This window comes from Manis pentadactyla, chromosome 3, assembly GCF_030020395.1.
Source record: "Manis pentadactyla isolate mManPen7 chromosome 3, mManPen7.hap1, whole genome shotgun sequence".
Classification (NCBI taxonomy): domain Eukaryota; kingdom Metazoa; phylum Chordata; class Mammalia; order Pholidota; family Manidae; genus Manis; species Manis pentadactyla.
In genome coordinates, this window is record NC_080021.1 from 118,574,728 (window position 1) to 118,596,924 (window position 22,197).

Genomic DNA, 22,197 nt, shown 5'->3' on the forward strand with positions numbered 1-22,197 from the left:
TTATCATCATTGCAGGAATATTTCAGATTCGGGAAAGACCTAAATAATTTTTGGAGTGATTCCTGCAGCTCATTTGCATAACCTTAAAATATCATCCCCATGTCCTTGAAGCCACTGTCTCCCCTGCCTAGGGAGAGGGTTTACCTGATAAAGTTTCAGAGACTTGTGGAGCAGGACACGCCCTTCTTTCCAGTGGTCTCCTTGGTGCCCAATGGCCATCCAGACCAACTGGTCATACTCCTCTGGCTTCTGGTAGTGCAGTTTTACCCTCAGCGTGCCCACGTGTGAACCAGACATGTGATACCAGAAGGTCATGCAGTGGGCGGAATTCTGGGAATAAACCACAGGGCTCACCAGACGAGCCACTTTGCCTTTCTGGTTTCCATCAGCTTGGGAATAGATGAAGTTGCCATCTCCTGCTGTGACAAAAGACTGTGTTAGGGGGACGGGCCAAATTTACAACTCCTTTATCTCTTTTCTTTTAAGTTCCACCACTCAAACCTTCTCTCTTGGGCTGAGCACCAAGAACCCAAATATGCAGAGGAAAAGGCAGGGTGTGTAAACCTCTTTGGCACTTGTGGCTCTGCTCTAAGCTTCTGTGAATGGTATTTGGTGGGGGAAAGGCTCTAAGGCAGAATTAAGTTGAGTACTACTTGTTTGGAACGCATGCTTGTATGGACATGGGCTGTGTATGATTCAGGTTGACCTTTGCATCACTGCAAGCAGATCGAAAGCACAGGATAGACCTATGTTCATGCAACTTTAAGACTGTTTATGCAGGACCCATGTGAACACAGACAATAAATGGAATAATTCAGATGTATTCTTATTATCATTTGAGTAGCAGGACTTCCAGGTGATGGCACTTTGCTCACTATAACTGCTTGATAGTCAGGAAGCTGCAGTTTTCCCAAATAATCTAGTATTTCTTTTTCCAAATTCAGATAGTTTTTCCCTAGTCTATATTAATGGTTTATGAATTTCTTAAATACACCTGAGAACTTGAATATCAACTGTGAGTCCTGCTGCTGCTTGATGTGGGCTTCTGGTTCAAGGAGAGGCAAGATAGTGTCTTTGAAGCTTATTGGAACATGCCATTTTTGGCAACATAGACACTTGCCGAACTGCAAGTACTTAAGTCTTGGCTTTGCTTTTAATTACCCCCAGTGGGAACATTTTCTTCTGCCACCACCTGGTCTACACACACCACTCATGTTTCCCTGTTTGCTCTGCAAATATAAATACCTACTAATTCCTCACCTGATGTTAAGTGTGAATCTGATGCTCCGGCCTCAGTGGGAAGTTAAATGTTTTGTTTGCTGCCCAAGAGGCTTTTGCATATGTGAGATGATTTTCACTGTGCATCTGTAAGCATGTCCTTGTATCTGCTCGCCTGTGTAAACTACAGCCAGGTGGAAGCAGAGGTGTCAGCAGGCAGCCTTCGCCCCTCACCTTGCTGCTTACAGGAGATCGACCCAAAACACTCTTACTAAAACCAATGAGTGGAATAACAAAAGGAGGGGTGGGAAATGAAAATCACAGCTCCAGCAGCTACCACTGAAGCTCTCTGTCTTTGTGGAGTGTTCCCTGGGACCAAGCAGGCTCAGTCACTCCTGGGGTTTGTCTCATCCCGCTGAGCTCCCAGGTGGTGGTCTCCTATCTGTATGACAGTGTCATTTTGCTGGGATAAGCAGTGTGTCAGTCTGCCAGACCAGCAGGTACAAAATGTATATCCAACTTTTCTCTGCCACCCCGTCCCCCCATCTTATGGAAAAAAACAAGTTGGAGAGGAAACACATTTATGAAGCCCATCAGCTTCATTTCAGTTCATCAGAACAGGTGGTAGAAAGAAGAAAACTGGCTGTGGGTAGCGGGAGGAAGGTGGCCTGAGGAATGTCTCCTGGGCCCCACCCTGCTGTCATGGTGGGGTCATCACACATACGCTCAGGTCACTTCTCTGCTCTAAACCCTTCCGTGGAGCCTCACAGCCTTCAGCTGTCCCCCCCTTCTCCACAGGGCACCCAAGGCCTCACACAGGGACCTGTCCTAACCACACCCTTGCAATCCATTAGAACACAGCGGGGGTGAAGAACATAGTCAATGACATTGCAATAGCTCTGTATGATGGCAGATGGGAGCCACACATAGTATGCTGAGCATTTCATCATGTATATAGATGTTAAATCGCTAAGCTGTACACCTGAAACCAACAGAATATCATCTTCAATAAAAACAACAGAAACATCAAAAGCACAGCACCTGTCCTCGCCGTCTCTGCACACGCCATTCCTTCAAGCCAATCTGTGGCTGTGTTTGAGACAGGACTGCTTCCTCTGGCCCCTCCTGTTATGCATCCCCATTGCTGCCTGCCTCACCCTCCTGCTCTGTAATCATTTCCCACCCATGCCCAGACCGTGAGCTCCTCCAGGGCAGGGCTGCCCTCCTTTATACCTGTATCTCCAGTGCCCAGTGCGGCGTCTGCCTGCAAAAGGGCTCCTCAAGTACATTTATTCAGTGAACCAGGGAAGATGCTAGTTTCAGGAATCCTCTGTAAGGAGGTACCTGGTTTCATTCTTAGAGGTCAAATGCAGAAAACCAAGTGGGATGCCCTCAAATTAATTCAAAATTGGGCAGCAGGATATTTTACCTATTTATTAGATAGCATTAATTAAAAAAAAAACTCCACACCTGATTTGCAAAGTGCCAAATACCATCTAATGTCAGTCTGTGTGCGTGTGGGCTGTGTGCAGGAGTCTTCATCTAGATGTTTTTCATGTTAACAAGTTCCTGCCCTTCAGATGTCAGGTTTATCCATTCGCTCAGCAAATGATTGTGTTTCCCGAACTTGCAGGAGGCTTTTTCTAGTCAGGGCTGAGCTGCCACTATAGCCAAGTAAATGTGGGTGTCTGGGAGAACAAAGAAGTCAAATCCTTCTGAAGGAATCGCACTTCTCAGCTATTAATCGCCTTCCTTTTCTGATACTCCAGCACATAAAGTGCTGATATTTTTCCTTTCAGGGATTTTATCACAGTTCTGGGTCAGGAACTCTGTCTTCATTCTCTCAATTAGCACTTTACTTCTGCAAGCCTTTTAGCTTTTGTCTCTGGCTAACGTAGCTTTTAACCTCCTTTGAATGTCAGATCCTACTGAGCCATTTTGCTTCACTTTGCATCAATTTTTCCACCATTACTGCCTTCATTTCGGCTAATTGCATTTGGTTAATTTGATGCCATTTATATGTACAGTGCCATTTACAGTCAAAGTATTTTAAGTTTTCTAAAACTGCTTGTCTTAAGATTCAATTGAAAGTGTCTCAGAATTGAAGGAGCCCAATTTTATCCAATTTCCTTGTCATTCTCATTAAGAGAGGAGGTAGCTGTGGTGGAAGGAGGCCTATTCAACCTACTTAATGGTTCTATTCACTGCAAAAAAAAGTGAACAAACAAAATGGGACAGGCACGAAGCGCCCTCTGCCCACCCCCCGGCCCACTGACCCTCTCACCCAGAGCCACAGCACAGGAGGAGCTTGGCTTAACAAGACATCTTGGCATCAGCACATGCCCCTTTTGGAAAGCCACTACTTGAGCAAGCAGTCCCAAGGGGTCCCTGAGTAGGGCAGAAGTCTGTGAGTGTGTGTGTGTGTGCACGTGTGTTTGTCTGCAGGGCACCACAGGCTCTTTAAACCGTACCTCAAGTTGGGTGAGGAAAACAGGGTGGCTGTGCATTAACGAGCTCACTGGAGTGGCTGTCTTGTGTTGCCAACCCTGCCCCCACTAATTAATCTTAGAAGGAAAGTAAGGCAGGAGGTGGGTGGGCTGTGAGCTGCGGTGTGGTGAGGTTTCTTACCTGCTCATAGAAAATGGGCTAGATTTACAATCTTCCTCAAAAGAATAAGAATCTGAGCCCATCTTGTTCTACTTCTACTCCAAGGGTCAAGAGAGAGCAAGTATTAGGCTCGCTTATTGTTTCATCAGCTGTAAACTAAAGGAGATGACATATGTATGTCTGTACTTGCTTCAAAATAATCCAGAGTCAGGGATGTTAGAAAGCAAGTAAGATGCCAAGGATCTGATGACTGCTGTAGTTGGGTTATGTCTGCATATGGTTCATTTTATTATTTCTTATCGACTTTTGAATATGTTTGAAATTTTCCATAAAAATAAAGTTCAGAAAAACTATAAAGCAGGCACAAATTCACACATCTTTGCCCAGTTTACTATCTTTTAGGAGCAAATCAGTTGCCAGATTTAATCAGCATTGTCTGCTACTTGGTCTAAGTGCATCCCTACAATGGAAGGAGATCTTTGTTATTATTCCATAAAATAATTTTATTCCAGGAAAGATCCCTGATTATTCTAGAAAACAAAAGCCTGAGTGAGTGCTCTGTAGTATTTGTCAACCCCCCTAAGCTAACAGACCCCAGAAACCCTCCAGGGTCACACCTTAATTCAAAGAAATGCAGCCACAGCTCGCTCCATTACCTGTGTGATCCTGAATGGGCCCTGTTTTGCTGGTCAGCACGCTCCACCTCAGGGGCACGTGACTGTCATGCTCCCAGTGACAGAACGTCTTGTGAGAACCCCAGCCAAATTCACAGTTAAAACCGTAGGTTGGAAACTCTTCAGTGGATGGAAAGCAAAAATAGAGACAAGCAAAAAAAGACAAATTTAATCATTTAGGTAAGAAAGGCCCTTTTAATTCCTATACAACTTAGAGTTTGTTCTGAAATTCTGGGAAAACCATAAAAGTCAGCGTTACCAGGAAACTCAAAAGATGCACAAGAGATGTCCAAATGTTTGCAAAATCACATTTCGTGAATTTCTTTTTATTCAGCTTTAAAAAGATTAGAGACTGTCTGTCAAATTGGTTTTATGTACAATTTTCAGAAAGGTTACTTTCCAAAGCACACACACTGGACTGCTAGTCTCCCAATTTCCATAACATTTAATAATGAAAGATATTCTGAGGATGAATCATAAAAATTGCTATCCACCAATGAAAAGAATCTTAATTAGAGATTGACCTGTGAGTCTTAAAAGTCTAGAAATGTGACTTGGCTGAATGTCTCATCCTGTTGGCTATTTGTATTCTCACCATTCCAGCTTATTCTTCAGGTCTCTAGTGCCACATCTCTGAAGCATTTCTTAAGATTATTTTTGTGCTTTGTATAGGGTCAATTAATGTTAAGTGTAAATTTATGCTTTTTCAGTGAATTTTTAAACTTGCATATAAATTGTTTGCCACACTTGAAACCTCCATACAAGGTCCCCTGTAAAGCCAAAGCATATTTAAATAGCCACGTATTTTTTTTTAATGATCAAAATGTTTCCTTTGGAATCAGAAAACAAATTATGAATAGATTCCCAGGAAGGATTTGTATTTTGACAAGGTGCTATTTGACTACCATGTGTTTAAAACCTCTATACCTTATTTTTTATTCAACCCTTTTTTTTGAAAGTAGCTTAACTTTATAAATATGGAAAAAATTAAATCACTGATGCTTGGAATTTTTTTTTTTTGGTAAACTTAAGCTAACAATAAAAATAATCCTGAAGGTAAAAGTCTCATGCTTCTGCTAGCCTCTCTCCTTCCCCATGCATAAAATTAAACACACAAAAGCCACTGTTTTTGCTAATGAAGGAGGGTCACGGCTTTGTATTCAGTTCAGACAGTCCACGAGATGGCAGCATTGAAACAGACAGAAAGGTGCCTAGGGCATCTTGCCAACTGATCTGAGAAATAAGTCTCAAAATACACTTCCCTGCAATAAGGGAAGTATGGTATTATATGCTGTGTTTGGGTCAGGCTGAACTCCTATCTTATTGTGATCTTTTCTTTAACTCTGCCCAAGTGTTAACGCAAAATATCTTGCTTTCTTCTCTGAGCCTGGGCTGCCACTCCTCCCCAGCTTTAACAATAGCAGGGGAATTTTAATGGAAAGATTTATTGAAGAGATAAGGATGATTTACATTGTGTTTTTAGTTTCCAAGGAACTCTTTTCAAATGCTAATGTAAAATTTTGGAAAGAATGCACCATATGCTTTGTCAAATCTGAGTAGGACGGGATTCTTCCTTCCAATGACAGTTTGACATCCCAGAGTTCACTGGGCCAGTTTGGGAAAGTAAACCATGTGATATGTATATGTGAGCACTTTTCAGTGAGTGCAAAAGGGCTGTATTTCACAGCTGTGGTGCCATTGGAGAGAAATATTTCATATCTAGTCTATCATAACCATGAAATAGGGCTTCTTAAAGCATGAGAAACTCTCTCCAAAGTTTACCACACTTCTGTGCAGCCAGATTGAATTATGCAGATGAAGTACAGACAACTGAACACAGACTGAATGGTTGAGCAAACTTGGATGTCAACACCCATAACCCTGGAATGTATTGTTGCATAATCTTGTGTTAGAAAATGTTAATATTGGAAAATGTTAGTACGTGTGTGGTTTTGGGTTTTCTCCTTAAGTGTAGTTTATAGGACATGCACATTCAGAAGGGCAGTAAGCCATTACAGCACACACATTTCTGGTTATATTTGCCTCATTAATATATTACATTTACTGTGGAGTACAGAAAACCACACCATCCATTATTCTGGCTATTCATATTCTGGTGATAGCATAAAATATATGAACTTGGATATTTTTGTATTGCCTGAAAGGATGATTTGGGCATTTCTCCAGCTGCACCAAAGGGCCATCTGCCGGGAGCTTCCCCTGTGCTTTCCAAGCCTGTGAATTTAACAAGGTGATCTGCTCTAACTTTTTATATTTCACTACTCTTTTACCTTCTTGCCCTGCTCATATAATTTATGACAATCTTGTTAATTTAAAATAAATGTTTCTTTTTTTCCTTTCATCAAAGCACTTTGTAGCGGAGGGGGTGTAGAGTGCGAGCGGCTCAAAGTTGAAAATTCACGCCTGGCTAGAAAGGCTATTAAATACACAAGGTTATTAAATAATATCCCAATATTTATAGAAAGGAAAAAGAAAAAAGAAAGCAGAGCGAGCGAGAGAGAGGAGGCGAGAACGACAGGAAAGACAGAAGCCGAAAGAAAAGGGAGAGAAAGGGAAGAAAGCGAATGGTGGGATGGAGCAAGTGTAGGGGGCTGCTGATCCTTCAGTTTTCAAAATACTACCCAGGCGCCGTGGCTGCACAATTCTCATTAAATTCATTGGGAATAATCTGGCTAAACTCCTTCTTGACTCTTAAAAATAGCAGGAAACAATATTCTGAACTTGAAACAAATTTATAGCCACTGCGAGCAAGCCTGTTGAGCTTACGTTGCTGGAGTTGAATTGTTAGCACCATATATGCACAAGGATTTAATTTTTAAATCTGGCATTCAAAATTTCTATTGAGTATGCTAACTCACTTACTCACAGACTGATCTTTCAGTCCAAAGAAGTGGAGGTGCTTAGGCCCATGTAATTGGAGTTCAGGAAAATACTCTGAGTCCCTGAAGGGATATTTGAAGATCCTCAGAGGGTAAGAGGCTTCACCAGGGAGAGCCGGGTTTAAAAGCCAGGGCTTCTTGCCTGTTCCTGGCAGAGCATTAATAGCCTTTATGCAACTGATTACAACCCATAAATTTATGAATATTATATGCCCACTGAGTTTATTATATGGGTAAGAATCTTCAAAATGAAATCTTAAGACTCTGCTTGAGTCTATAATAGCTTCAGCAAAATCAGATTAAGATGGAAGTTTAAGGATCTGATCTGCTGCTTGAAAAGATGCCTGAAGAATCTGAAGCCCGCAGAACAGTGTGGATCAAAGTAGCTGTTAGGCTGGAGGAAGGGAAAACAAGAACATGCAAACAGAACAGAGAGATGCCATAGGGGAAGAACAGACAAGACCACAAGGTCTGTGCCTTATATGGAAAGGGGACAGCTCTCCCTGAATTCCATCCTGATGTGCCAACTAAGACCCGGATGTCAGCCCCCTCCCTCTTGGAAGGAAAAAAAGTTTCTAGTTGTGTATTATGTCACCTTTAGCCAATCATACCTCTCCACGCCCCCTAGGATAGTTTGCCCACTCCTCCCCCTCCTAACCCCTTATAAGCCCCCACCTCCCTGACCGGGTGTGACTTCCCCGGCCTGTAATACCCAGACCACGGAACATCACCTGGGAGCTGCACTCAAACTACCTGGCCCTTTGTTGCCTCTCTTCGCCTGCTAATTTCGGCTAAAATTTATCTTACATTTGGTGCCAAAATCCCGGGAAGGAGCGTGAGCGCGGGGCCCCGCCCAGCCACTGGTGGCCCTGCCCCCTCCTTCCCTGACCCAGGACCTCAGCCTGCTCTCCACTGCATGGACTATTTTCCGGTGAGTCCCTCAGTTTCCCCGGGTCTGTTTCCCTCCCTAACTCCATTTCATCTGGTCCGTTAGAAATCGTACGTACGTCCAGGTGGCCCACCCTCTGCAGGCATCTGGCCCGCCCCTGGCCCTGTGGTGGGGGAGATGTACCTACCCCAGGCCCCAGGATGTCTCCCCTGACTTGGTGCGCTTGGGATGCTGGGTGCTCCTCTCAGCAGGATTAGTTGGGGAGTGATGCAGACATGGGGAACCAGCCCTCAGAAGCAGAGGTTCAGACCCCGCTGCGGTGTCTCATTTCTAATCTGGCTGCTCTATGTTTGTCCCAGGAAGTTCGCAAATAGAAGCTAGTCTTTCTTTGCTCTCAGGCCGGGCCTCAGTATCCCTTGGACAATCAATCTTGATGGCCCCCTGAGGGAACTTTCAATTTTGGCCTCCTCACCAACTTGACTAATTATTGCCACTGGAGTGGAGAGTAGAGTGAAATCCCATATGTGCAGTTTTTTTGGACTTTGCGCTCCCGCCCAGACCTTTATGTTAAGTGTTCAATGACCCAGGTTCTCCTGGCCCGATCTCCAGTTAAAGATTGTCAGCCTCTTACTCTGCTCAGTCCTTCTTCCTTTTCAGATCTGCCGGAGGACCTTGATCTCCTGCCTCCCTCAGCTCGCTACCCCCACCTCTCTCTCCACCACCATCTTTAAGTACTTTGTCCTCCCCCGTGTTGCTGCCATCTTAAAGTCCTACATTCTCAGCCATGCCATCGTCCTGCTCCTCTCCTCTTCCGGTGGCTGCACCACCCCCTCACCCTCTCCTCCCGCCTTTCCCACCCTCTTCCCCCACCAGAACACGCTCCTCCTGCCCTCTGGTTCCAGAAGCCATGGACAAAAAGCTGAGGAGAGGGAAAGCAGTTGGTTATCAGTGATTCAAGTCTTTATATTGGTTTGTCTGTCTGTGTATATGTTTTTGTGTGGGAAGTGTTGCTGACTGTGGTTGTTGTATCTCAGTTTGTGTGTTTGTGTGTCTAGGTGTATGGATGAAAAGTATTTTCCTGCCTCTGGATGGTATTGATAAAAATTGATTTAAAAACAAGCACTTGTGAAAATTGGGCATTCTAAAACTTCCAGAAAATCTGATAAAAAATGTTAAGCATTAATGCTAATTTGGGTTTGGCTGAGGCAGGCATGTCCTTGTAGTTATCAGCTGCCTAAGTTTACCTAAGGTCATTTAAGTCAATGTTATCTGCTAAATCTTTTAAGAATAAAATGCTTAAAGGCTTGGCTTTGTCAAATATTCAGTAAAGGTCTTGTAAGTAATCTAGCATAGTTGTTACGAATGAGTGAACTAAATAAGTATGGCAAGTGAACACCTTTTTAATTGTGTGTTAGAGTGTGTACACCTATCTACAGCCTAGAAATCTTTGTGGTGACCTAAAACCTTAAAGTTTTGTTAAGTTAAAAAGATACTTTGTGCTTAGTGAGAGATTGTGTTGTAAAGCTCATAGTTAACAAAAATTATAAAATGTTCATAAATTTGTCAATCCAAAGAATGCTAGTGTAACAGTTTATAATAGCCTACTTCTCAAGTTTCACTAAAAATTAAGGTACCTAATAGTTTTAAGTTCTAATTAAAACTACTTAAAGTAATAAGGAAAACATTTCTGCATGCTAAAGAATGTGTCTTTTGATAAAAGAAAGTAACTTTGTTCTAAAGTACAGCTGTTTATTTAGAGGGAAAAATCTAAATGTAAAAAAGGTTGTAGAAAGTTTGTAGAAGAATTTAATATGGTCATGCTATATAAAATTAAAGCAAATGAGTCTCGGTATAAAGTACACAGCAAAATTTGAATTTTGTTTTCAGTTAAAAAGACAAAGTTTTCTTAACTTTTAGTCTGCTCTTAATATTGAAAAATTGCAAAAAAGTTCTCTAATTGCTTTATCAAAGCAGTTTCTCATGCTTAAAGTCTCAATGAGTTGTCAGAATATTTAAGAAAATGAGATCTTAATATTAAAAGGACTAAAAGCTAAAGTTTGCTGACAACTGTGTAACCTTCTTTATTTGCCTTTGAGGTATTTTGTTGTCATTCTGGTTAAATAGATAAGTATTGCTTCATAGCAACCTATAATCCTATTTAAGCAAATGCCTTAAAACTTTTAACAACTTCCCAAAATCAAATTCAGAAAGGTGCTTTTACCTCTAGTTAACTCTGATATTTTCCAGAGGGCCCCTGGAACATATCAGAAGAACTTTTTCTCATTGGAGAAAGTATTTGACTAATTTAGCTTATTTATCTGATATATAATTACCTGCTTAATTACCTAGAAAGCACTGTCAAAAAGAATAATGCAAAACTTTGTTACTAAATGTTTTGTGTTACAGAAATATCAGAATTTCCTTATGTTAACTGTCTTACAGTAAGCTCTCATCAAATCTTTAACAACTGTCATTTGTAAGTTTTTTATTATTTATAGTCACTGTTTTATTACTCTTAAGCTAGTAAAGAACTAGATTTCAGAAGAACAGGTATTAGTTACATAAGATTAAGTAAACTAAAGAAGATGATTTTGTGGCTTTTTGTTTCAAATGTTCTTGATAAAGTGTTTTAAGCTTTTTCTGTTAAGCTGACAACAGTTTAGTAAATGACTGCCTTTATAAGCAGAATTGAAACTTTACCTTTCTCTCTACCTAATCCCTCCAGAATTTAAAAACTCTCAGTGGCTATTTTTATATTTCATGGCAGTATGTTTATTTGCACAAGTTCAATAAGAATCTGCTTTCCTTGTAAGAGGACCAATTAAAAACACTGGTTATATTACCAAGGCTTTGACTGGAACGTCATACCTGAGAGACACGTGTGTAAACTCAGATATGGACAGACAGCTTTAAGGAACTAAGATTGACTTTATAAAGCCAACAAAGCCCCTTAAAAGAACTGGCCTGGTACCTTGCTTACAGAGTTCCCAGCAGCCTTACCAGGTGAGTAAGGAAGGTCACTGCCTGGCAGGTGCAGGAACCTTAAGAATGTTTTGGGAACCTCAGAGAAGAGAGGAATTCACCCAAATGTACAGGTACTGCAGGCATAACCTGATGGCAAGTCTGGCTTGGTTTTCTGACCTCAAGAAGCCTTTAGAAGTCCAATCTGAAATTCCTTATAAAAAGTTCCAGCAAAGCATATTTAAAAGAGCCTATGTAATCAATTGCTCTTCTTGCTGCACTTATGCAAATAATCAAGCCAACTGTTAATTATTTTCTTAATCTAGCTACTTCTAATAAAAATGAGGGTAATTTTAGAGAAAAGTATTGTTTCAATAATGCAGTCTTCTCTATACTAAATCCCAATACTAGTCATTGAGATGTAAACTCGATCCAGAATTCCAGTCCCCCATAATCGCCTGGCTAATGCCCCTACAGAGCCCCTTAATAACGATTTGTGGTTTACTCTTAGTTGCCCCTTGTGTCCTCAGGTTCTTCCAACAGCAGCTAACCCAGATGACCTGGGTCACCACCAACCAGATGTTACTTCACCGTTATGCACCTCTTCCCACTGAACCCCCTCCTTAAGCCTAATACCAGCCTCAAACCCCCATGATGCCCCTTGTCAGCCGGAAGTAGCCAGATCGAGTCTTTGCCCATTATGACCAAAAGGCTGGAATGTTAGGCTGGAGGAAGGAAAAACAAGAACATGCAAACAGAACAGAGAGATACCATAGGGGAAGAACAGACAAGACCCCAAGGTCCGTGCCTTATATGGAAAGGGGACAGCTCTTCCTGAATTGCATCCTTCTGATGTGCCAACTAAGACCCGGATGTCAGCCTCTTCCCTCTTGGAAGGAAAAAAAGTTTCTAGTTGTGTATTATGTCACCTTTAGCCAATCATACCTCTCCATGCCCCCTAGGATAGCTTGCCCACTCCTCCCCCTCCTAATCCCTTATAAGCCCCCACCTCCCTGACCCGGTGTGACTTCCCCGGCCTGTAATACCCAGACCACGGAACATCACCCGGGAGTTGCACTCAAATAAACTATCTGGCCCTTTGTTGCCTCTCTTTGCCTGCTTATTTTGGATAGAATTTATCTTACAGTAGCCAGTGGATCTATCCAGGGGGTGAGCATGTCAGAGTTAGGCCTGGCCTATGGATGCATGCTCAGGTCTTGGTGAAGTGTTCTGAGCATTGACTTAGCCAAAAGGTGACAATAAACAGAACTCCTCAGAGGAGGTCAGGCAGTCCATTATCCACAAATGAGGACTTGGAGCCAGATTCATGACTCAGACAATGGAAAAGCAGGAAACCAAGGTGCTTTGTAAAGGATTCTGGGCTGATCATGCAACTCAAAACCAGATCAGACTACCCCTATCAGTAAGCCCTGTGGTTGGACATGAACTTGCTCAGGTGGTGGTAGCAATGGGTCCTACAGGTTCATGATTTGGATATCTGCCATCTGAGCACATCAGACCCTAAGAGATGACCCTCTGACCCAGGAGCTCCTCAGTGAAGCTGTCACACCAACGGCGTTGAGCTCTTTCACAAAGCAAATCTGTCTGCAAAGTCATTGCTACTCTGACAATATAGACTTTCAACATTTGAGGAGAAGAATCCCATTTTGGAATCTGATATACCTTCCATTTTCTCCATAGCTGTTTACTTTTTAAATTTTATTTTACATGATCCCCAGCTCTTCTCATAAGCATGGGGGAAGGGTAAGGTGAGACAAGTTAGCTGGTAAATGGATAGTGGTTTTAGCAAACTTTTGGCAAGAGAAAAACACTAAAAAAATAGTTAAAATGTTTGTTACCTCATTGAAAGTTATTTTTTGTTCTGTCTCTCCCCTCTTCCCTAAATGGAGAGTCAGGGAGAGCCAGCTGGTGGTTTCTGCACAGAAAACCACCTTGAGAGGGCTGAGAACCCTCTGGAAAGATAGGAAACTAGCAAGTGAGTCACAGGGCTTCACTCAGGAGGGAGCTCCAGCCGCCCATGGCAGTGGAGGAATCCCTGAAGGCCACATTTTTTAACTTTAGGAGATATGGGAAAGACTAGGGCTGTTTTGGGAATTTAGGTGCACAGAGAATTCTTCTGCTGCCTCTTTCGAATCTGGGGGTGACTGAGCTTTGTGGGAGCAGGAATTCTGCAGACTTGAGCTCCACAGGGAAACATGGGTTAAGTCCAACTGAAGAGAGTTTTTTTTAGCAGTTTAATCAGGTCAACAGCACCCTTTAAGGAAGCATACTAATTAGAGCAGTCCTTTCTGCTTGCTGCCTAGCTGGGCAGTGTCACACTATTAAGGAAACATTGAGATATGCCACACACCCCATTAAAAAATGACTGAGGAGGTTAAGGCTGAGTGAACTTCAATAAAGGAAATGGGAGGAACTGGAAGACTGACCTGTCCACCTTACTCTAATGATTAACTTTAAAGTATTTAAAACCTCTGATTGCTTACACTGGCCGTTTCCCTTCCTGTGTGTCTGTGGGGAAGAATTTTACAGAATACTAACAAAATGCAAAAGAGAGCAAGAGGGAGGCTGCCATTTAACTGTGGCTGGCCTCAGATAAACAGCCAACCAAGGGCTTTCAAAGTCATTATGCTTTTCTATTAATAAAAGGATGCGGAGGTGCTGTTCCCGAGGGCCCCCCTCCCAGTATACAGTTACAGCCCTGGTTTCCTGCATCCCATTTTGGGGTGCACCCACTGAAAATGCTGCTGTAAAACTGCCAACTCCATGGCAGGCAGAACTGACAAACTTTGCCTGTCTCGGTTTTGCAGAATTGTGATGAAAATAAACAGTCAGGCTGCTGCCTGTGAGACTTCCTTCTACAGTTTGCAAACACAGTCCGTGTCCTAGATATGCTGCATTTAAACAAAGTATGTTACTCAGTTCCTTCAGTTAAGAGCTGGGATTGTCACCAGTTGGCGATTACTGATGGAGAAAGAGGCCTGGCTGCCTGCTGCATATACATGTGGATGAGAGAACAGTATTTAAGGCTCATGCTTAGAGGCGAGATGCTGCGTGGCATCTCTCTCTCTAGGACTTTGAGGAAACCTGAGACTGAGAAGCACAGCCATGTGCTTTTTTTTTTGCCAGGAAGGACAAGCTTTTGTGAAGTTGACCATGTGTTCTCCTTTATTTGATACCTGATTGTATTGTGCTGTCTATCATGGTTGGCTTTTCTGTGGTCAGCACCATGGTACCACCTGAAAAGCAAAAAAAGTAACAAAACAAAAATGAGAGAAAGGAAGCATTGCAGATAATATGCAGCAGAAAGATGTATGCTTATGTACATGTGTTAGAAGCAAACATTTTCCATAGGAAATCCTGCCTTTAATTCCAGCTGTCAAACTGTTTCACATTAAGTTTGCTTACCACACTATCAAGTTCTAGTAAACCACTCTTTTTAACTCAGCACATTTATTCGTAAAGCACCCAGGTGTTATGGAGAGTTTAGGATTTCGTTCCAAGGGCATTCCCTGATTCCCAGACTAAGCAGGGTGTACAACTGCAATAGTCAAATTGCAAAGGCCTCAAATGTCTTCAGAGACTTGGGTGTTAAACTTGACCTATACCTCTAAGCTTCAAAGAGCATCCCAAAGTTTCAGATGTGTGCCTTCAGAGGAGTTGCAAGGCTGGTCCCCACAAACTATTTTAAAAACTGAAGGTTTAAAGTGGATGGCCAGAATTCCTCCTTTCTCTTGCTGCTGTGCTGTTTGTTTTTCCTAAGGACAAATATTCTGCCCAATATGTGGTTTGGAAAAGAGGCAGGAAAAGGGGAGGGGGAGGAACATTGCTTCCCAGTTCTAGGGAAGCAGAAGATTGTACAAATAATACCCCAAACACCATGAGCTTTCAGTTTGGGTCAGCTTTGGAATTCCTGGCCAGGGGACCATGTGGCTACCTAGCTTTATACTCTTTTCTTCTCTCTCTAAGCTCTTCCATGACTGCTCTTCATCATTATCCTCCTGTTGTAAAGTGTTCTTAGGCCTGCTCAACCTGAACACTTGTTGCAATTGCAGTTTGCAATTGACTTATCCTCCTCAGACCCCACTCTTCAGAGCCAGAACTTCTAGGGCAAAGGCCTTGAATCTGTATTTTTGAAAGCTTCTCAGTTAAGTCTTATAAGCCATTAAGCTTGGGAAACACTGGCTTACTGTTTATTAATTAGGTGCTTCAGAAAGCTGTTTCCTCTATGTGTGTCTGCATCGCAGATCATGGTTGGAGATCATCTATTTGTTATTCCAAGAGACAAAGTCCTGGGCAGACAGTGTAGGGTGGGCCCATGACTGTCAAGCAACAGTTTGGAGGCGGTTATAGGGTGCCACTGAATACCTTCCAATCCATTAGTATTATTCAATGTGATCATCTCTGCTCTGGCCAGGCCCTACTCCTATTCTACAGCTCCCACAGAGCAGAAATCACTCAAATCATGAATCAGAGAGCTGTAAAATTGTGCTCTTGGAATGGTCTGAAGATTTCTGAGTGAATCAACTGCAGTTTCAAGTCAGGTTCTCCCAGTTCTCCCAGTAAATATGCTGGATGAGAGGTCACGCATGTGTGTGGCCTCAGTGAAGCAGGCACTAGGAGAAAGGAATTGTAGCTATTATGGGTTAAGAAGGTGAATCTATAATGGCAGAATTGGAGGGAGTCCAGAATACATTAGCGTTTGGTTCCCAGTGGTCTTATAGGACAAAGACTCAAGGTGAAAATTCACTTTCTAAAACTGATACACATTACCAGTTTTGTTATGGGTTGGGAGCCAAATTCCACTGTTGGGTACCCACAGTTCCAATGTGAAATTGGCCTTTGAACCCAACTGTATTACCTAATGACTTCAAAGGCATTTGCAAATGAGTAACTTGAGGCGTGAATTTTCACCCTGGTAAGCCAAGTATGAGAGAACAAAATCTCTCCTCATTTCCATGCATTTGGTACAGTTCACCTGGAATTCAGTATTATTTGTAAGTAATGAGCATTTTGCTATAATATTCATCTCCCACTATAATCAAATAGCTCAACCCAGGAGAAATTAAAGTGACATCATCTGCGTTAAGGAAGCAAACATGACTAAAGAGAGTGTGGACCACAATTTCCATGTTCTCACCTATTGTAGCTCACCTGGGAAGATTTTTAGTTTGGTTTATTACACTGAATGTTCAGAGTTTGCAGTTCTGACAGTAAAGCTTGCAATAAAATGAACAAAGAGGGTGCTAAGTTGTGTGTGAGCCTAGAAGGTGAATTTTTCACATATGAAAATATTGCTGGGTGTGGGGAAACAGAAGTTCCTATGGCCAGGATCCTCACCTGACCCTAAACTACTTGATGATATAACTTGCCTGCTGCTAGGTGACTGCTTCCACACCTGCAACACCTGCAAGCAATAAGCTATTATTGACTGAGTCACTATATAAAGAGCTCTACCCAATGCTCAGGGCAGAGGAGAGATGGAGGTAGATTGCAGACCTGCAGACTTTTGGATGCCAACATGATTCCAGGGCTTGACCTACTGCCAGAAGAATAAAGCTAGGTATGAACCCTTTTACCCCAAGAACGTTCCATTGTCATTTCTTGGTCTCACTGAATCCATAGTGAACTTGACCAGGGCTGAAACCCTCAGGCAAGACATTGGGTTAGGTGAGGGTTTTGTTCCTTATAAACATTTATTACATATGAGCATGCCCTTTTTCAGAAAAGGATAACAAATAGCTTCATAAAGCAAAATAAGTTTTTAAAAAGGCCAAATTGGCTATAATGCAATAAATGAATATGAAACATGAGAATGTCTTCTAAAATCACCTCTTCTTGATGGGGACATGTAGTTGGCATTATCAACACCCCCAGAAGTTCTTAATACATGCATATATTTATCAAATTACTGAGACAAATGTACTGGCCTGAGAAAACAACTTTTTTTTTGCCATAGTTACATATAAAAAAAGAACAAAATTAGAATGAACTTTTTTCTATCTACCCAATAAATTATTTTAAATGCTGTAGATAAACTATAACCTTGTAGTTTTATAGATCTGTCAGTGTTTCCACTGTAAATGACCCCTTTTCTGTGGTTTGTAGCTTGTTGCCATACATAATTTGCTCCAAGCTAGCATACTTGCCCTATTTCATTCAAAGGCTTCAGTTTCAATTGATTCAGTCATGAACTGATGCAAAAATGAGAAGGATGGTTGTTCTGATATGAGGAGTAAATCTGAGGCTTTGTTTCTAATCAATATTAACTGACCACTTTAGGGTTTATAAAGGAAAGAATCCTCTCCACAGAGGGCAACTGAAAAGCATATACTGTGATGACTGCAGTCATTCCTTTTTATGAGGAATTTCACTATGGATGTGTGATAGGGTCCACAAAAAGCCTGAGGTTTGTGGCAGAGTGTTTACAGGCAACCCTGGGAAGGTTCCAGAGGACCTGGCTTCATAGAATGGAGCTCTGTTTTTACCATCAGCTGTAGGGTTTTCAGCTTGAACTTGACATCTCACAAAGAAAATGTCTCTGAATTAATTAGAGTAATGTTTGTGGCTTGTGGCTATCTTTATACAAGATTTGCTTTCAAAAGCCCATAGCAATGGAACATTTATTGGCCATAGGACTGTAAGTGATTATCCTGGAAATCTATAGGGAGACAGTCTTGGGAGGTGGAATTTCAATGCAAAACCAGTTCATGGTACTAAATTTATGAGCTAGGTTGTACCCCTTGTTCTGGCTCAGCTTGTGGAGTTCTCTCTCCTTCAGAGATGAGCTTTTGAAGTAATTGGAAATGTACAGTGGGATATTTCCTTCCAGATTTTACGTTAATGCCCTAGCCAGTAACATGGCTCTATGATGAAGTTACATGGGAATGCCTTGAGTTTTATCCATGGAAGTTTATTATATGGGCATTGTGAGTCCCTTCTGGGTAAAAATAAAGACTGGCACCCAAGGGCTCATATTTAATTTCAGATGACAGACAGATGCTATATGAAACTGCATTTTGACCCAGTTAGCGGAAAAAGTCCCACCATACTTTTGACAATGATAGGTGAAAATTCTAGTGCCTTGGCCAATTTCCAAACAGTGCAATCCCAGTTCCCCACTTGCCTAATATTTCTCCTGCCATTCCAAGTGGAAGAGAAGGTCACTTTCTAGCTTTAGGGTTTTAGAATATTACACAGTAATATTAGTGAGGCATTCAGAACACACCATCCCTGATGTATTTGCTAGTTGGTGGTGGTGTGAAATAATAATGAGTTCTGCCTTTGTAAATGTTAATGTAAAATGAGTTCAAAATCCTAACTTAAAAGCCATGTTTCAAATCTAAGCCTGATTTCATCAATCAGTTGGCTATAGGATCCACTCAAAAAATGGTATCCTTGTTAGAAAATGAAAATAAGCATTTTACAAGGTGTGGTTATGTAAGGGTGGTGAATGAGTTATATAGGACCCATTGAGCACATTTAGCCATGGCGAAATTCTTAGTGAAGAGAATCCTAGCCTTTGGCTCTGAAAATGGCTTACATTATTGTTTAGAGTGGCTGTGGCTACTAAGAACAATTTTTTTACATGGATGACATGAGGCAATGAAGATGCATGTGTGCTGGCAGGGCTGGCCTAGTGCCCAACCCTGTGAGGAGCCATGCAGAGAAACAGACATTTATCAGCCAGTCTCCACGACAACATGAAGTGAAATGGCCCAGCAATGGGATGGGGATGGGTTCTGCACCTGTGAGCTGGAAGCCGTCACCTGTCCCGCTGTGGCAGCTGGCCTGGTCGTCATCACACTCATCCACTAGGTCCCCATTGGGAGTGGTCGGTCCAGCTGTAGGTGCTGCAATGAGATTCAAGGATTACTGTCTCATGCCTCTGAAATGTATTCTCAAGCCTCTGCCAGCTGAATCTGCTAACTCTTTTGCAGAAAACTTTAATCTGTGGCAAAAAGGCCAAGAGCACAGTCTGCCTCTTTTGAGTGCTAAATAACACAGCTTTTGTAGAATACACCAGGGACTGCTTTGTTTTTGATCCCTATCTGCTGAGTGGACTTGGCTGCCTTAGCATTTTACATATTCTTATCTACATTAACCTTCTTTGTCTGAATAGTTCTTGAATTCTCACTGGTTATTTGTTCATGACCCTGGAGTTGAGAACTTTGAGGATGGTGATTTTGCTTGAACTGTTTTTCCTCTTTTCAAGGTGTGGGAGAACTCATTGTCATGAATTCTTTTATATTCTCAGTATTTGCTAAGTGTGCTAGGTTTATATTATAATTTTTGCCCCCAAAGGGAGTCTTCATATTCACTTTTGGTACCCTATTGTTTCTTTTTTTTTAAACAGTGACTCCATTTCCCTTTAAAACAGCCTCTCAGTTTCTGCACCCTCTTTCCAGAGCAGGTGCCTGAGAGGAGTTGTCTTAGATATTCTGGGGTCATTTTCCCTCAACTCCCAGAGGATTGCATTCCACTGTTGGAAGGTATTCCCATATCTTTGTGTTTATAGTTGAAAGGTAGCCAACATTAATCAAAGACTGTTTTTGAAGTTCTTTAAATTTAGTTCAGTCTATTTCTTTTTCAGCCTGTTACTCATTTTTGCAATCTGTTTAATATTTTACAGTTTTCGGCATTACATTTCACTTTATGAGACTTGAGATAATGTATGGATGTTTGTGAACCAGACAAGATGCTGACAGCAGGGGCCAGCTCCCTGACAGCTTCTGACCAGTAGGCATGTGTTGGTTACTGTTCTTTTGCAATAAAAATTTGACACTGTTTGTTATTGTGCTTTAAGAACAGAGTTATGATGAATGTAGAAGCAGAGCTAGTTTCAACTGCCTCTACTACCCCCAAACACACACCAATAGTAACTAGAAAATCATTGTGTACAAATAATGTATGTACGATTTAGGCATATGTATCCATTTTACAGATCTAGACTCTGCAAAATGCATACAAACATTCTGGGCTCTACTCAGTGTTATCAGTGAATCAATAGAATCCAATTCAGATGCCCATCTTTACTAAACTGTGTTTGTTCTTCATGTGACACTATGAAGTATTTTAAACTCTCTATCTGTCTTGCTGTTTTTTCTGTATTCCTTATGATACTTGTAAAGGAGTTTCACATTGCAAGTGGCCCAAGGAAGTAGCTGGATTAAACTGAGAAAAGGAGAAAGTGTATAATTTTTATGCCCCAATTTTACTACCTGAAAATATTTTATCTTCTGTGTTTCTCTAGTTCTTTAAATGTAAGTGCTAACCCAAAAGAGAATGGGCACCCATGGAAGACTAGGTAATTCTTCACCTCCTCCTGTATCCCTTGTAGAACAAGGGGCAAAACAGAAATTTACTAAGGGCCTGTTAATTGTTTTAAGGAAGAATAACAGTCCCTTTCACCAGCTGTGTTAAGATGCTTTGACATTACTTTCCCTGGATGTTGGTTTCTCATATGGCTCGGGGCAACTTCCTCTTCCATGAGCACTTGGAAACATCTGCAGCAAATCCTTTCCCCAACAATTTCTACCTCACTGCCGAGTTGACACTGGCAAAGTGCCACCAGGCTCAGTCTTTTCAACCATCCATTCATTCCACCTCCTAAATCAGGGTTGCTTTCGAGAATCCAGGCTAAAGCATCATAGCAGCAGACTTGCTTCTCCAGATGACCACACTTCCCAGTAAATTGCAAGAATATGCTTGCATTTGGTTCAATCTGCCCATCCCTTCTTTTTCTTGGCATCTTTGCCCAAGTCCTGGCACACGGTCATTCTCGGTCTGTGTTGATAGTGACTGGATAAATCAAAGGTCTGGGACTGACTACAGAAATGGAAACAGCTACACAATAAAGAATGGAAGATAATAGCTTGCTTTTAAATAAACACATAGCAAAGTAGCTATGAATTATTCACCAGTATGGTGATTTATAGCTTAAGATTCTTTAGCACCTAAGAAAAGTTTTACCCTATTTAATGAGCTCAGGAACATAATTCTATTTAGATAGCTCAAAACACAAATGATTTTGAAACCACAAGAAGGAGATATTTAAAAGCATTCTTCAAACAACTCTGAGCATATGCTCAGTTGATGAACATCTGGGTACCAACAATAGCCATTCTTTGAGCTAACCTGGAGGAAGACCTTTATAGGGATGGAAAAGTTGGTATAAGGTTACTCATTTATGCCCAAATCTAAGGCAGATGGGGATTCTAACACACAAAAGTCTTAAATGGTGCAGTAAGCAACCATCCTATCACTTTTTTCAAATACTCATCTCATTTATAATGTGATAAAAAATGCAGATGTGAGTGTAGTTCTGAGGTCAATATGTGAACTGAATTTGTCCTTGATATGACCTTTGGAGGAGAACCTGTTTAAGCAGTAACATCCTAAAACAGACTGCACTGTATATGCACATACATTATCTCATGTAAAGTTTTGTTTCTCTGCAGCAGCCTTAGAAATTCATCCAAGAAAATGTCTTGATGTTTCAGTCTGTGAAATGCTGCTTCCTGCTAGTGTGTTGGTCGTCAAAACTGCAGACAGAAACTTGGAGCAAAGACGTAGACCTCCAAACAACACTAAAAAAGACCAAGGGATTGGTGGGTGTCTGGGGCTGAGGGTGGGTGCCATAGGGGAATGTGGCTTAATGGGTAGGGGTTTTACTTTGGATTGTGGGGAACATTTTAAGACTAGATGGAGGCAGTGGTTGCATAAAAATGCCACTGAATCGTGTACTTGAACAGGGTGAATTTTATGTTATATGAATTTCATTTCAATAATTGTTTTTAAAAAGTCAAAGGAGACAACCCTGCAGAACCTGAGGAGAGTTGTGTAAACAACTCAGACAAAAGTAGCCTCCTAAGGCAGTTTGGTGGGGTGTGCTGGCATGCTGAGTTTCACAGATGGGCAGGCTCAGAGA

General features: G+C 41.6%; 1 protein-coding gene across 4 annotated transcripts in view; it reads right to left on the minus strand.

Annotated features, from left to right (window-relative positions):
• Positions 1-22,197, minus strand: part of NRP1 (neuropilin 1) — a 137,138-nt gene that overhangs the window by 7,568 nt on the left and 107,373 nt on the right. The window contains exons 11-14 of one of the 4 annotated variants that reach the window (XM_036912207.2): positions 19,037-19,120; positions 14,447-14,506; positions 4,482-4,619; positions 145-416 (exon numbers count right to left, since the gene is read on the minus strand). In XM_036912207.2, coding sequence (XP_036768102.2) covers positions 145-416; positions 4,482-4,619; positions 14,447-14,506; positions 19,037-19,120 — 554 coding nt within the window. Of the gene's footprint in view, positions 1-144; positions 420-4,481; positions 4,620-14,446; positions 14,507-19,015; positions 19,121-22,197 lie in introns of all 4 variants that reach the window. The other 3 variants (XM_036912206.2, XM_036912205.2, XM_036912204.2) reach the window with 3 other exon arrangements.